Source organism: Martes martes (assembly GCF_963455335.1).
Source record: "Martes martes genome assembly, chromosome: 3".
Taxonomy (NCBI): domain Eukaryota; kingdom Metazoa; phylum Chordata; class Mammalia; order Carnivora; family Mustelidae; genus Martes; species Martes martes.
In genome coordinates, this window is record NC_137890.1 from 180877681 (window position 1) to 180893538 (window position 15858).

General features: G+C 39.8%; 1 protein-coding gene across 1 annotated transcript; it reads right to left on the reverse strand.

The window, feature by feature from the left end:
- Positions 1 to 322: 322 nt before the first annotated feature.
- On the reverse strand, positions 323 to 6355 carry CTLA4 (cytotoxic T-lymphocyte associated protein 4). The gene is made up of 4 exons (XM_080798428.1): positions 6241 to 6355; positions 3359 to 3706; positions 2785 to 2894; positions 323 to 1511 (listed from the first exon to the last, which is right to left on the reverse strand). Exons 1-4 carry the CDS (start codon positions 6347 to 6349, stop codon positions 1407 to 1409), a joined length of 672 nt encoding a protein of 223 aa, XP_080654554.1. The 5' UTR covers positions 6350 to 6355; the 3' UTR covers positions 323 to 1406.
- Positions 6356 to 15858: the final 9503 nt, after the last annotated feature.

Consider the following 15858-nt stretch of genomic DNA (forward strand, 5'->3'; position numbering starts at 1 on the left):
CAAGAAAGAGGAGATGAAGAACTTGTGCTAGAGCTAATGTTGTGTGACTCGTAAAGGCCTTATGCTGTTATTTGCAGTAATCTGCTTTATATTTAAAATAGTTGGGAAGAAATCAAAAGGTCAGAGGAGGAGTTCCTTCCAAGAATGGCTTCCAGGTTGTAGCTGGTGGACAGCTGACTCATGAAGTGTTATTTGTCTTTTCATCAATCTGTTCCCAGAATTCCTAACAATGAAGATTTCACCAACTGATGAATGAATAAATTAAAAACAAACTCAAACACAATATTCAAATGCAAGGAAGATAAAGACAACTCTGGAAAATGACCACCACAGATTTTTATTTAATTAAAAATATTATACATGTTGTTGCATTTTCATGGAAAATAGTGAATTAAAAAACACCAACAGTGTTAGTTTTCAGAAACCCTCCTCACCCTGTTCTGCCACCTGCTGCTGTTTTCTGTCCATGGCATTAACCATGTGTAAGGAATTGAGGCTCTCATGAAACTAGAGCTTCCTTGAAGTTCATACCTACAAGACTCCCAGAATGAGCCATTTACTTGACGATGGTGTTCTATGGAGTTAAATCAGATACACCAGTCCTGACTCCCTTGCAAACCTTTGACGGAGCTAACATAAAAGCCCAAAACACATGTCAATACCAATTCAGCCCAGTGTGGCCACAGGAATCAGCTATGACCTCATCCAGTTCCCAAGCCAGTTACCAAGTGACCTTATATGCTACCTGGTATATTAGTGTCCTGAGCCCCTCCATAAAACTTCCCCTGAACCTCTGGTAGGAAGACACTGCCATATAGTGTTTATATTAAAACCATCAACAAATACACAAAAGCACATGTGGCCCCCATGCACAATACTATCAAATAAAAAATATATATTGGTACAATACAACCTTTGGAATCACTGGCTAAAATATAGCCATGTGAGTATTTTTAAAGTCTTCATGTAATTCTACATTTAAGAAAAATAACACAAAAAGTTACCTTGAAAACATCACTTTAGCTATAAACTTCTCACATGTAAATACAAAGTGTGTACAATATCTCCTCTCCCTAACTCCCCTTCCTTGTTTTCTTTGGACTGCACCACTCCCGAACCTATATCCCTGACCCCACATCATAATGCTGCATCCCCATGTTGCTCCCAAGTGATAGTTTTACTAAAATTGGATCTGATGTGACAGAAACATCCTGGCTCTGTTTTCTTGCACCTTTGCTTTGAATCGTAGCACACTTCATTTGGGTTCTGCATCCAGCTTTATATTAAAGAGAGATGAACCCCCCCCCAAAATACACAAACAAGCAAACATAGCTGGATAGTACAAAGTTGGAATTGCCTCAGCTCTGAGAAATTGGAAAATGTTCTTTCTTCTTCATAATGGTCTCTCAGTTGATGGGAATAAAATAAGGCTGAAATTGCTTTTCACATTCTGGCTCTGTTGGGGGCATTTTCACATAGACGCCTGTAGTAAGAGGGCTTCTTTTCTTTAGCTGCCAAACACAAAAAGGAACAGTAATTATTATTAAGAAATACAGAAGCCGTTTCTAGCCATAATAGGACTCAACAAATAATGGGTCCCTACTCCGTTGAAAAAGTGAATGTACACATACAGAATTATAAGCCCCAGGAGATTTTCTTGATTCATTCATTACAATTCACTTTAGATAAATCACTCGGTGCTACTGATGTAAAATAGCAATCATTTTCCCTGACTGCAAGGGAGGAGAAAGAGACTTTGAGAAAGCGTTAGAAAGAACACCCAAAATACCTATGGTAATTGACTACATCTTATCTGTGAGGGCAAGACCTTCATAAGATAATAAACTTCAGTTATTCTAGAGCTGTATTTCTCATATCCACTCCTCATAAACTTTTTACTACTTTTTGTCTGTCTGCCTTAATTCCCAATTTTTATCATCTCCATAATTTGAGATTCTAGTCTACTGGTCTGTGTGGCAATTTCTAACAAATGAGGTAGGAAGAATCTACAGCAATAGAACAAGTTGAGTAGAGGATCTTGGAATCGAGTTGGGGGGAATGAGGATGTAGGGAAAGAGAGTAGGAGAGCCCTGGAAGGAGAAGGTTGTGGTGATAAAGCCAGCCATAGGCAGAGGGGGGCTGAATGAGACCATCAGAAAGAAATCTGCAAGGAGGCCTGATTTCATACCTCCATCTCTTCCAACAACTGTAATAAATAAAAACTGGCGTTCTTATCTACTGGGCTTGAGGGGAAGGCGAGACTTCCCATTTGAGCAGACTGGGTAACGGGGAACCCTGGACAGGACAGTTGTGTGGACAGCTAGAGTTGGACAAGGAAGGCACAAGCAGGGTGGTACCAAGAGATAACTTCTGGGTGAAGTAGAGGGATGTTAAGGGGGAGAGTAAAATCCATCCAGGTGGTCTTCTGTAGCAGCATTTGGCAACCTCATCTTATGTTTTAGGGTTATTGAGTACAACTTTCTTGAAGACAAGGAGCAAAACAGCTGCCCCGTGTTGTTCAAATGGTTACTCAAACTGAAACCCTGTTCAGAAGCACACAAACATTCAATGTCAAACACACTCATCTAAAGCGTTAGTCATCTCGAAACCTCAAAGGCCAATGCCAAGGGTTCTAGTGCATTCTTTACCATTGTCCTTCCTTTACCACTGTTCTTCATTTATTGCTTCATCTCCAGAAAACTGAACTCAACAGCGTCATTTGGTCAGTTGCTATCACTGAAGACATCCTCACCAAAAGTGGTGTGTTGTCAGCACTGCACTCACCATTTTGCTCAAAGAAACAGCTGTGATAAGGAAACTATAAAAAAACAGCCCGGAACTGACTGCTGCAAGGATCCAGAGGAGGAAATCAGAATCTGGACAAGGTTCAGGATCTACAACAGAACACAAAGCAGAGTTTCCTTGAGACACTCTTTAAACTTTAAGGCCCTACTCCCTTCACTAGTGAGAAAAGAAAGAGGTTCTGGAAGAGCTTCCAACCTTGGTGTCTACCCCTAAATAGTATTGCCAGTCCATAGGTAAGTCTGGCTGCTGGAGGGTACTTCCCGTAGAATGTCCTATCAGAGGCCCAGGGCCAAACTTCATGATAGTTATCACTCCAGAATGAGTGCCTCAACCTCCAGTAGAAAAAAAACACTAACCCCAACCCATTTTATTTTTAGTCAGAATGCTGAGTGGCCACCCATATTAACCAGACTACCCAGCCTTATGGCAAAGAACTCTCAAAGAATTTCCATAATCCTAAAATGAACCACCTAAAGCTAAGGAACAAAACTGTGTTCATGCTAAGAAGACAGCAATCCAAAAGATGTCAGCTTAGTGATAGGGATTTGCTCACCGATGACATAAATCTGGGTTCCATTGCCCATGCCTACATAGTAGGGTGGCGGGTACATGAGCTCCACCTTGCAGATGTAGAGCCCTGTGTCCATGGCCCTCAACCCTTGGATGGTGAGGTTCACTTTGTTTCCACTCGAGGTGCCCGTGCAGGTAGAATCATCTAGGAAGGCCAACTCATCCTCCACTGTGTATGTCGTGGCACAGACTTCAGTCACCTGGCTGCCGGCCTGCCGTAGCACTGTCACCCGGACCTCGGCGGCATTGCCTGAAGACCCATACTCACACACAAAGCTGGCAACACCTCGGCTGCTGGCCAGAACCACTGCAGGCTGAGCCACATGCATCGCTAATAAGAGAAAATTAGAGGGAACTCAGTGAACCAGTGCTCACCTACCACCAGGCTCAAGCAAAATCTCCAGCTCACCGAAGCTGATCTTTGATGGGCGCTCTCCAGCTTCGCCTTTCAGCCCTTCTCTTCCTTCAACAAACACTCCCCATCCGCTCCCTTCTCCCCCAACCCGTCCCCTCCATTTCTTAGCTGTCTTCCAGCTAATCTCCATCAGGTGTTTCCCTCTTGAACAAGAGTTTCCTGTAGCAGGAAAAACATTGATGTGACAAACTGAAGGCTTGGTCCTACCATGAAATATGTGATTTGGGGCAAGTCATGCCTTTCCTGTGGTCTTCATTTTCCCTCACATGCAGTTAAGAGGGGATTAGGTCAGATGATAACAGAGCGCCTTCCACCTCTGGTATTCTAAAGTTAAAATAGAACTATAAGAACTATAATGAGCAGTAGGAGAAATTTTGGAGGTTGAGGTACAGAATCTTGCCTTATTTCTCAGTAAATAACTTATAAATTTCTGCTTATATTTACTTGGTCATGTACCTCTATCTGGCACAGTGACTGAACCCTGGATCACTGTGGCAGCCAACACATTCCCTAACATTATTATCAGAGGGAGGGATGCTGCTAGATGAAGGAAGCCACAGAGTAGAGGGCACCAGGTCGTTTCCTCTGTAGGCTGAGGCAACCCTGCTGTTAACTTCTGTGGGCTTCCCCTGCCACCGCCACCACCTCTTCCGCCAGTCTCTCTCCTTCACTCAAACATGCTCATGCTCCTTTGTTCTTTCTCCTTCTGGCTTTTACAGGATAAGGGAGGCCACCTCTCCATTCAAAAAGACTTGTGTCATCTACAAAATGGTAGCTTCATGTCAAATTACCTTCCTATAACTAACTTGTCCCCTCTCTAGTCAACCACACACCTGACACTCAAAACTTGGATGACCCAAGTCACTCATTCTGATAAAATCCTTTGATATCTTACATGCCATTGATTGCAAAAACAAATAAATTAAGTGGCATTTACATTCTCCATGATCCGATCCAAACCTATCACTCCAGTCTGAGTTTCTAGGACACCTCCTCCTGTGTATAAATCACTCTACAGAAATAACTCTATCACTAGTCCTTTTTCCCAAGTACCTGGACTGAGCAACATCTGTCCTCAGAAGAAAGAATAGAATGATAGCAGCCATTGCTATGGTTAATCCAGCAGCCCCGGCTGGCTAGATAACAGTCTTCTTCTACAACCCTCATCCCTGTCTATCAGAGCAACTTTGCACTGTTATAACTCCATTATGGTATTTAATCAAGTTCTATCCATTATTAAAGTTTTTTTGTGTACTAATCATACCTCTTGCAGCTTCTGTCTTTGGCTTATAAACTCCTGGGAGCCACCATTAGAACCTACCAACATGAGCACTCAATAATCTTTATTGTACTGACATCAAGCCCAAAGACAATTTTCCTGCCTTCTCCCAGGCAAATTCTCAGTTATCACCAGTAAATCTGGTCACACTCATTTTTCAATGGAAGAATCTCAGTTACAGGTTGAGATAAATTTTCTACAAAGGAAAAGTAATTATTTCTAAGAGTATTTAATCTTTACATGTTCAAAATATGTAGAATAGGGAAATGCACATGAGTAGTTCTTATCTGGTTATAATTTATCAAATACCTTTGAGCACCCAAGTATTTCATATAAACCACATGGTTTCTTAACTGAGACAGTCTAAAGAGAAATAAAGTTGAAATTCAGTGAAAATGTTCACCATTTTATGTTCTCTAGCAAACCCAGTATTAACCTCTAAAGAGCTTTATTTCACTGAAAACTGGGGAATCTGCATCCAAAGTCCACAGATAAGTCAGGTGGCAATTAAGTATCTTGTGCCAAACAGACTGATGATTTTCATTGTTTTTTCTTTCTTTCTTTCTCTCCCCGCCTTTTTGCTTAACAATTTCTAACCGCTATCATTTTTTTATTAGCTAACTAGTTTATAGAATTGACTGAGGACCTTAAAACTTTGAATTGAGTAAAGAAGGCTTAAATTTTAAACAAGCTGATTTGTTTATAAAAGTGAAGATCTTAAAATCTTAAATAAGGTAGGAAAGAAACTTAATATGATTTGCTTAAATCCATCTTTTTAAAAAAGGAAATTCTTGAGTTCGCCCTGATTCCAAGCTTAAATACATTAGGAGCTACGGATATCTTTCCTCTCTTAAATTGCTTAACTTTACGGTATTTTCTTCCAATCTGACAGAAGTGTCTGAAATTGCTCATCTCCCAAACCAACTCAGATATATTCATTAAGCTCCTAGTCAATGCCTGGTGCTCCACTATGAGCCGTATCTCTGCTTATTTGCTGCTGCCAGATGTCTCCTGCCTGCCTTGGAATACAGAACCATCCAACCCAGGAGACTGGAGTTTTACCTTTAGCTTCTGGCTTTGTTATAAATCACTGTCCTTGACTGCTAAAAGAAATGAAACGCAGGTGGGAGAAACACCTCCTCCACCTTCATCCTGCAAAAGTCTCACTCACCTTTGGAGAAGACGGGGATAAATAGAAGAGAAAACAGAGCGGTGCAGGGCCAGGTCCTAGAAGACTGGTCCGGCTGAACCCCATGCCTCCGGAATCCGAAACAAGCCATGGCTTTATGGGAGCAACGTTCAGGTGTTCAGGAAGCAGAGTGAAACCTGTCAGGATCCTGAAGCTTTGATATGTGTTTGAACCCACACAGAATCAAGGACTTTATATAGCTGGCTTTGATCCCAGGTATGTACAATACATGTGCACACCAGAAGGCACCTGAATAGAAAGCCTTTTTGTTTTGGTTTTACGAGAAAGGAAGCCGTGGGTTTAGCTGTTACGTCGAAAAGATAACCTCAAACACTCAAAATAAAACTGAACAAAACAAGCCAATCCATGGATGGAAAATGCACTCAATTTGAAACTGAAGCTTCTTATTCACTTTGAGGATAAGTGGAGAATGGGAGAATTTCCTGGAGTGCAGGAGTCTCCCTAGGTCCCAATTTGTCCAGTTATCTAGGCATCTTTTACCAGCTAATTTACTCCATTCACATCTCTAAAATTGCTAAGCTGCTGGTCTGAGCCCTTGACCCATGACAACATTAGTCTGTGGACATTATTAATAAAAATTCTACATTCCCCATCCTGGGCAAGTTTACAAATAAATCTTATCTCTCCAAACTCCATTTAACATTTTGTTAAGAGAAAATACCAAAATCATGAGAAATAAACAAATTTGCCTGATTTGCAGATTAGGAAATAATTTAGGTATTCTTGAAAGCCTTAACAAAGACAAAACAGGGTTGGAGAAGGTCCAGAAAAAGTCAACCAAATGATCCAAGAGATTCAAACCTTCCATAAGAGGATAGACTTGTTTTTCTTTCTAAAGGGAATTTTTCAAGCGTAAAATCCAAGACCAAAGGTTAAATATGACTGAAGTTCTTAAATTTATGAAAACTGTAAATAGGACAAGGTTCATCCTATAAGAGAATACTAAACATCAGGGATTACCTCCCTTAATACTGAGGAGTTTTCATATACTTGAATAATGAAAGACATTTATTGAGAATCCATGATATGCCAGTGATATGGTATGTGCACTTAGATAGAATGATGACCAGACAAAACATAGTTAATGCCTTAAGGGACTTCCAGAAGACTGACAAGTCTTCTCTGTGAAGAGACAGTTAGAGCATGGAATATAGTGTTTACCTACCCTAGTTCTTTATGGTTTCCCATTGTTCATATAGCCCAGCACAGCAGAGAACACTCTATAGAATATGGACCTAATGCCTCTCTTTTTAGCCTGGCTTCTAGCATTTCCTCACATGCCCCTTCTTCTGCTTGTCCTTTCTCTAACACACCTCTTTGGGTCCCATCAATTTTACCCATGCTGTTTCAATGCCTGTTTTCTCCCATTACCTTATTTAATCCTCCTTCTCATCCTCCAAGGGTTAACTTAACATGACAGCTCCTCCAGGGAGCCTCTCCTAAAGCTGTTTTCTATACTCTCCTAGAACCTTCTCTAAGCCTTCAAACCCAGCTGAAATGCCAGCAGCCAAGAGAAAACTAATGGGCTCTTACTAAGGGCCAGATCCCAGACAGGGCACTGAAGATACAAAACTGGAAAATGTATGTTCGGCCCTTGAGAGGAGCCCACAGAAGTAGCAGGGGAAAATAGGTAAGCCTATGATCATGCTAGAGTGGAGAAATGTTGGAACTGAAGTATGTCGCACAGCCACAGAGAAGCAGAAGGCATTGGTTCAGTCTGTGAAAGTCAGGAAGGGTTTCTCAGAAAAAGTAACACCTGAGCTTATTATTGAGGACAAGGGCAAGGGGTGGGTATTGAGACAAAAAGAATAGCATGTGCCGAGATTGGAAAGAGCATAAAGCATTCATTATGGTCAGAGGACAAGTCTAGTATGGGAACCCACAGTAAGGGTAAGCTGATGTTCTTGGCACTGAGGGCCAACGCACCAAAAGGAGCAAATTAGCAGGGCTGAGTTCACATCCTAGGGAAATTCCCCCTTACACAGGAGCAAAGGTGGGGAGGATAGGTTCAAGGGGGAATAAGTTAGAACCAGGAAAAACAGGAAGGAGGCTATCACAGTACCCCAGGCAGTCAAGAATTGGCAAACTTGTGTAAAATGACAGACAGTAAATATACCAGGCTTTGCAGGTGGTATGGTCCCTGGTGCCACTACTCAACTCTCCTGTTGTAGGGTGAAAACGGTCACAGAAAATACATGTATGAATGGACATGGTTGTGTTCCAATAAAACATTATTCACAATATTAATTATACCCCAATAAAAAAAGAACATTTTTATGAAAGCAGGTAGAGGCTGGATTTGACCTGCAGACCATACTTTGCCAATTCCTGGTCTAAACTAAGGCAATGACAACAGTGGTGACAAAGTCCCTAAGGAGACTAATCCAAAAGCAGTGAATGGATGGAAAACACCAGATTTATGGCTGGGAGTTACTGTGGTACTGCCAAGAATCATTCAAATGTTTGTCAATAGTATCCCACTCAAGTCTCAAAACAACCCAACAAGGCAGGGATAACAGTTTTTCTCAATTTATGAAAGAGAAAATCAAGCCACTGAGACTTGAGATTTATCCAATCCCCCATAGTCAGTGGTAGACCCAGGATTTGAAGCCAGTGATGCTGTTAATCACTACACTAAAGCGAAGGCTTTGAGGTCGAAGAGAACTAGATTTGAATCCTAGCATGAAGACTTGCTAGCTGCTGATCTGGGGCACAGAGCCCAAAGTCCTCCAGAAAATTGTAACTATATCTCAAGGCTGGTTGCAAGGATTAAATGAGATAATGCGTGTAGCATGTATAAAAGACCTACTATGGTGTCTGGACATTCAAGGAAAAGGACTCTTTTGTATTTATAGAGTTATTGAGAAAACAGAAGTACAGTTTCTTAGAATAGGGAACATAAGAAGAGCAGATCAGGAAGTGAAGATAATGAGTTCCCTTTGGGCACATTGAGTTTTCTATAGGTGGTAAGGTAGAGAGACACAAAAATAATTAAATAATTGCCAAGGTGGTCTGGAACACAGGAGAAAGATCTGAGCTAGAGACATTCATTTAGGTAACCATGAAGCCACTGCGGAAAACTTCACAGGTGAGTCTTCACAGACTTGTAGCACTCTATAAATATTTGTTAAATGAATAGATATATGAATGAAAACAGTTTAATATAAGAAGACATGAGGTTTATAATAGGAACTTTCAAAGAAGTTTACCAGGTCCCCTAATTATACTTTCATGAAACGATTTCTGCAACAGCAAGAAAATTCAATCATTTTGAAGAACATTGGGTAAAAAGAACGTTGGTGAAAAAGATACAGTCACATGTATAATCCCATATATTACTTGATAATTACGAAGAGGAAAAGATAATGGATAAATCTAGCAGATACTGCCTTAAAAAGTGCTCAAACTAAAGATCACCCATAATGAGATATTTTGATATCATGTGACTCCAGATTTAATTATCTGAGAACACAACACCTCTGTAGTATTATTGACAAAATTGGTTAAACTGAATCTACTCATAGGAAAAACAATTAGGCAAATCCATATTGGGATCATTCTGCAGAACAGCTGGCCTTCAGAAAGGGCCTTTGATTCTTCAAAAATGTTAATATCATGAAAGATTAAAAAAGAAAAAACCTAGAAAATTGTTCTAGATTAAAGGAGATTAAGGAGACATGACAATAAAATCCAATGTATGGTCCTTGGTCAAAAGAATAAATCACTATAAACCATGTTATTGAGATACCTGGGGAAATTTGAATATGGACTATATTTAGCAATAACATATTAATGTTAAATTTGCTGGGTGTGATCATTTAACAGGGGTTATATAGGGAAACATCTTGCTTTTAGACGATATTTTCTTAAGTATTTAGGGATGAAGTCTCAGGATGTCAGCAAGCAACTCTCAAACGGCTCAGCAAGAATAAGTGTATATGTTTGCGTGATTACAGAGAGAAAAAGATGAAACAACAGTGACAAAATGTTAACAACTGGTGAATCTAAGTGAAGAGGATATCTGTGCGTTCATGGTACTATTCTTATATATTCTGTATGACTGAACTTTTTCAAAATAAAAAGTTGAAAGTAAAAATTGTAAGGCCACCATTACTATGTTAGGTACCGTTCCACAGATAAGCCAACTGAAATTTAGAGAGAGGATGTGACTTGCTCAGGGTTATTCTCCATCCTCCTTCCTTATATCCATCTTCCACCAGGGAGACAGAACCCCGTGGACTACTTGGGTTCCCTGGCAGACTGGCTTCTGGGAGGGATCAGAGGATGGGAAGAACCCAAAGAAGATACAAAGGCAAGAGGATGGAGGTCAGGGTGTATCTTCCCTGCTCTCGCCCAGATTCAAGGACCTTATCTCTGGCAGTGATAGTAGCTCTGCACAGCCACAGCTTTTGTCGGGTACACCTTACCCCTCCTATGAGACAATTCTCACTGTTTCTTCCCCTTGTTCTTTCAATCCTGGGAGGGGAGGGGCTAGCTTCCAGTGTTGCTAGCATCTGTGTAGGTTAGCATTTTCCATTCCTTACCCTCCTTTTACCTCTTAAAATAGTCCTTTTGCTGATTCTTTTATTTGAACCACCTGTTACCTGTCGAGTCCCTCGTTGATCCAGTCCCAAAGCTATAAAAACTGGATTTAAATCCTGGTCTCATTTTCATCCAGTACTTACTTTTTCCCTATTATCTCATGTACAATGAAAACATGTTACATTTATACAGTCAATCCTGCGCAATTCTGTCTGCCCTATTTCAAGTTCTATTTCCATGACATTCACACATTCACCCCACATACAGCATCTAACTAGGGTCTCCTTTGTACATAACAAGTGATGGAGAATTTCTCCATTTCAATTTATGTCTCAACCCTTTTTTCTCATCTCCAGCTCTGGGAAAAGGGATAGTAAGTAAGGATTTGATCACGGGACTGACGGACACTAATAAGCCCAGCACAGTGGTGAAGAGCATGGCTGGAGTCAGACATGAGTTCAAATCCTGACTCTACTGCTTACTAGATGTGTGATCTTGGGTACAGTTTTTTTAACTTCTCTAATCCTGAGTTCCTCCTAAAATATACCTAACTATGGTAGCTACCTTATAGGGTTATTGTGATGATTCAATGAGACTGTGCCAATAAAATGTTGAAAACTGCCTAGAATATAGTATGCTTAGTAAATGTTAACTTACATATTAAATATGTAAGTTAAGAGAATATGTAAGTTAAGATGTAAATAAGTAAGTAAGATGTAAATAAGTAAGTTAAGATGTAAGTAAATATGTAAGTTAAGAGAAAACTATGGATTTCAAACTTCAGCTGTTATAATGAATGGATGGTACATTAGACTTAAATCAGTGACTGACTATTCTGATACACACTTACTATCTGCTGTTATCAGTGTTCCCATCAGTATCTGAAAAAAAAAAGTTTATTATAAGCTACTGATTGAGTCTGAAAATTCACAACTCCAGACGTTATCTAAGAATTATGTACTGTGAGCTCTCAATTATTCAGTGGTTGAATACTCAAATATCTGGAAGTACTCCATCCTTGGATATGTTCATTTCAGGATAGAAATAGGAAAGTGGATTTTGTTATTTACCTTTACTGCTCCAATAAAAAAAGTTGGGGGGTTGGTGGTAAAGGAAATGAAAATAATTAGCTAAAATTAGGACTTGGGGATTCACTGTGATTTCATTTCCTCACTATCTTCCTATATCCTATCAGTTTGAGTAAACCCCAGACTGGTTTTATAGTACTCTTAGTGGTTACTGGATTTGAAAGCTCTCTCAAGATTTGCATAATTGACAGTGATGCTTACAGTGAAGTGTGCTCAGAATTCCAGATGAGATATAGGGTAGGGTAACTGGATGGTAGGGTAACTGGATATTTTTACCTAATTGTAAAACTCCTCTGAATTTACAAAGTTCATTCTAAGCTTAATTGGACTTTTCAGTTTTTTAAGCTTATTTTTTTTCCTAAACCTCCTCCTATTATCCTTTCCCCAGCTAGTTCACCCAAAAAATCAACCTTTTGTTGAAAGACGTGCACCTGGCATTGACTGTGGTACATACTGCAAAACATCCTTTGCTTGATGGTTTCAGATGTAATGGGAGGAATGAAAAGTCTAATATTTGCATAGCGTGCAGTTTCAGGACATCCCATTACGTTGAGCCTATTATCATGCCTAATTAAGGTTATATACTCTGCTTTTGTGCTAATTAGCTCATCACAGTACAACTCCTTTCAAAATCGACTTCAAAGGAAAAAGAAAATCATCTACCCAAGTGATTGCTAAAGAAGGGCCTGTCAATCATCTCACTTCGAAAGAGAGCTAAGAGAGAGGAAATGATATGCAAAGTGACTGGAAAGAAATTTTAGCTCCATTACCATTAAAGGGTGAAAATATGGGCTGGGCAAGAACTCACTTAAACAAATGTAGTAGATTAATTTTCAGTACCTAAGGAACTGTCATCCACATCATAAAGTCAGGTAAAACTGAGTGCTTCTGAGCTGGGGGCCTTCCAACAGCCCCTTCCTGGGCAAATAGAATTGATTTCCTGCTGGCCTTTTGGTCTACATTGTCCCCTCACTAAGGGGAGTGGAAAGCATTGTTGGGGAATCTAAATTTTATTTGCTGATCTGAATGACAAAATGAAATATCGAAGGTGCTTCAGTTGAAGGTTAATCCTCACCTGTCAGAGCTTTACTTATGTAGAGATGAAAAAATATTTTTGAATGAATAAATGACAAAGTTAACTGTGGTCGAACCAATTTGTTAGGGGGAATCTGTGTTCTACTTGTCCAAGCTCTTTATGTTATTAAATCTTTTTTAATGTCTTATCTCCATTTACATGTAACAGTCTCTTATTGTATTTATGGTTTAGCCATTATCCCTCAATCTCCTTAGGTTCTCATACCTAAAAGTATAATTAAAGTTGGATTGTGTTTTATTCTTAATCCTTCACCTCTGTTGCAACATAGCCAGCCATGAATAATTTGGGTAAGCGACTTTACCGAAAGCCAAGAATAAATGTTTTCAAAATAGGAAACCCCTTTATTTTATAGACCAGAAAACTGATGCTGAGAAGTTAATTGACTTGCCCAGGATCATACATTTTACATTTATTTACATACATTTTTACATACAATTATTCCTGTGCCTCTAGAACTTATTTATTCATCATCAAGAAGAAAGAGAAAGGGAAGGATAATAGTCTGATATTTGATCTATGATGCATCCCAGCTCACCCCACCTGAATGGTACAGAGTGTACCTCATTTCCATTTGGAACAAGTTGAGATAGCCCAGTATCCTTTCCATTTTGCAAAATTAGAAATGTCACAAGTCACTAATGTTTTCTTGTCTTAGCACAAGGAGTAGGAAAGCTTAGAGTGTGATTAAAAAATTTATTTAATGTTGAATAACCTACCCAACCCCAAAGAGTTACAGCCTCTCCCTAAAGAGTAACAGTGGAAGTGCCAAACATTTGACGGGATCCATTCCTCCCATGATATTTGTGGCTGGTATAATCTCTTCCTCAAGCACTTATTTCAGTTTCTTGGTTACAGAGACAATCACTCTTTTCATGTTTTGAGCTGTGTTATTTCTAGCCTACTGCTACTGCAGCATTTGAATGATTTCAGGCCATGACCTCCTCCATAACTCCAGTTCATAGGAAACTGTTATATTCACACCTTAAGCATAGAAAAGGAGCATCTTTACTCCTTTACAGTGTGAGCAGTAGTGGCTGTAATGGTAGAGAAATGTGTGTTAGAGAAGAGGGAACACAATGTGTTCGCACGGCCTGTTGTAGGTGTCAAATCCTAGAAGAAACGTTATTGAGTTTTCTTCTCCCATTTTATAGATGAGGAAACAAAGGCCCAGGGGAGGTGAAGTGATCTATTCAAAATTACATGGACAGCCTATTGGTGGTAGAACCAAAATGAGGTCCCAAAGTCCTTAACTCAAATTCTCTTCTCTCTATGCCTTTGCCATCATTTACCACCTCCCAAGACCTCTTAAACTAACATGGCTTCTGGCTCTAATTTCCTTCAAATTTGCAACTTGAAACCCAGCTCCACCAGTTTTAGGTACCTGCAAACACAAATCAGCAAATCAGATTTTGAGTAAAATTAAAACTTATGATCTCATAGCAGCACCAATCACAATAGCCAAAAGATGGAAACAGGGGTGCCCGGGTGGCTCATCAGTTAAGCAACCACCTTCAGTTCAGGTCATGATCCCAGGGTCCTGGGATAAAGCTCTGCATCGGGTTCCCTGTTTCTCCCTCTCCCTCTGTCATTTCCCTTGCTTGTGCTCCCTCTCTCTCCTCTGTCAAATAAATAAAATCTTAAAAAAAAAAATGGGAAAAAACTCAAGTGTCCATCAACTGATGAATGGATAAACAGAGTGTGCTATATCCACACAATGGAATATTACACAGCCGTAAAAGGGAATGAGGTACTGATGTGTGCTTCAATATGGATGAATCTTAAATATACTGTGCTGCCTGAAAGAAACCAGATGTATAATGTCATATATTGTATGATTCCATATATTTGATATATCCAGAATAGGCAAGTCCTTAGAGACAGAAAGCAGATTATTGATTGCCAGGTATTGTGGGGAGGGATGGGAACAGAGAGTGGCTACTTGATGGGAACAGGTGATTAAAATGTTCTTGTATTAGATAGTGGTGATGGTTGTATAACATAGTGAATACTAAATACCTCTGAGTTACATACTTTTAAATGTTTAAAATGGTAACTTTATTTTGTATGTAATTTACCACACACACCCACACACACACACAAATATGATCATGCTGATGGATTCAACTGGCATTGCATTCACCATCGTGGAAAGCATCCCATTGGTCATACAATATGTATTGGCCATACTTTTTGCTCTTCTCTGAATGTAATCCAGACAAAATCTGCAGCCAAGTTGGCTTCTTTCCATGTATAAAAGGAATGAACTGGTAAATGCATCATTAACTGGCTGAGGCAAGGGAAAAACATTTTGTTTTTTCTCATCATCTACAATTCTGACCATGCATCACACTGAATCATAACCAGCCAGAATCTGAGATATGGATCATTTGGCTTTGCCTTTCCCTGGGCACAATTTTCTAACAGGTTACTCAGTTGTGGAATAACTAAATGAGATGGAGAGAGGCCATGGAGGAAATTTTGGCTCAATGAACCATATTATTCAAGTGTGTTTTAGGAGAATATAATTTAGGAGCAGCTGGTTGCATTTAGCCACTTTCCTTAGCGGGCCCCATATCATGGATTATGCTCTAACAGGAAAATCTCTGGCCCAGAGTTTCATCCATGAGGAGGAAACTAAATAATTGCACTTACATGGGCACAACAGGGCCTGCTGAAGGCAATAAGAGTAATGCACTTTTGTTACCCATTGGCATCCCAGTAATCTGAAGCTCTTCTTGTGTTAATTTTCCTAGAATACTGTGAAAAATATTGTACACAAAACCCAGGGTCTTTTTGTCTGGCACGTACATAGACCCCAGCTTCTATAGTCATCTATGAGAATCATGTTACAGA

Bases quoted from the DNA above. Each gene is read 5' to 3' on its own strand.
- CTLA4 (XM_080798428.1), bottom strand. From the start codon at position 6,349: ATGGCTTGTTTCGGATTCCGGAGGCATGGGGTTCAGCCGGACCAGTCT. The intron at 3,707-6,240 runs GTGAGTGAGACT...TTCTCTTATTAG, and splicing joins TATCCCCGTCTTCTCCAAAG to CGATGCATGTGGCTCAGCCT. The intron at 1,512-2,784 runs GTGAGTGCAGTG...TGTGTTTGGCAG, and splicing joins CTGTTTCTTTGAGCAAAATG to CTAAAGAAAAGAAGCCCTCT.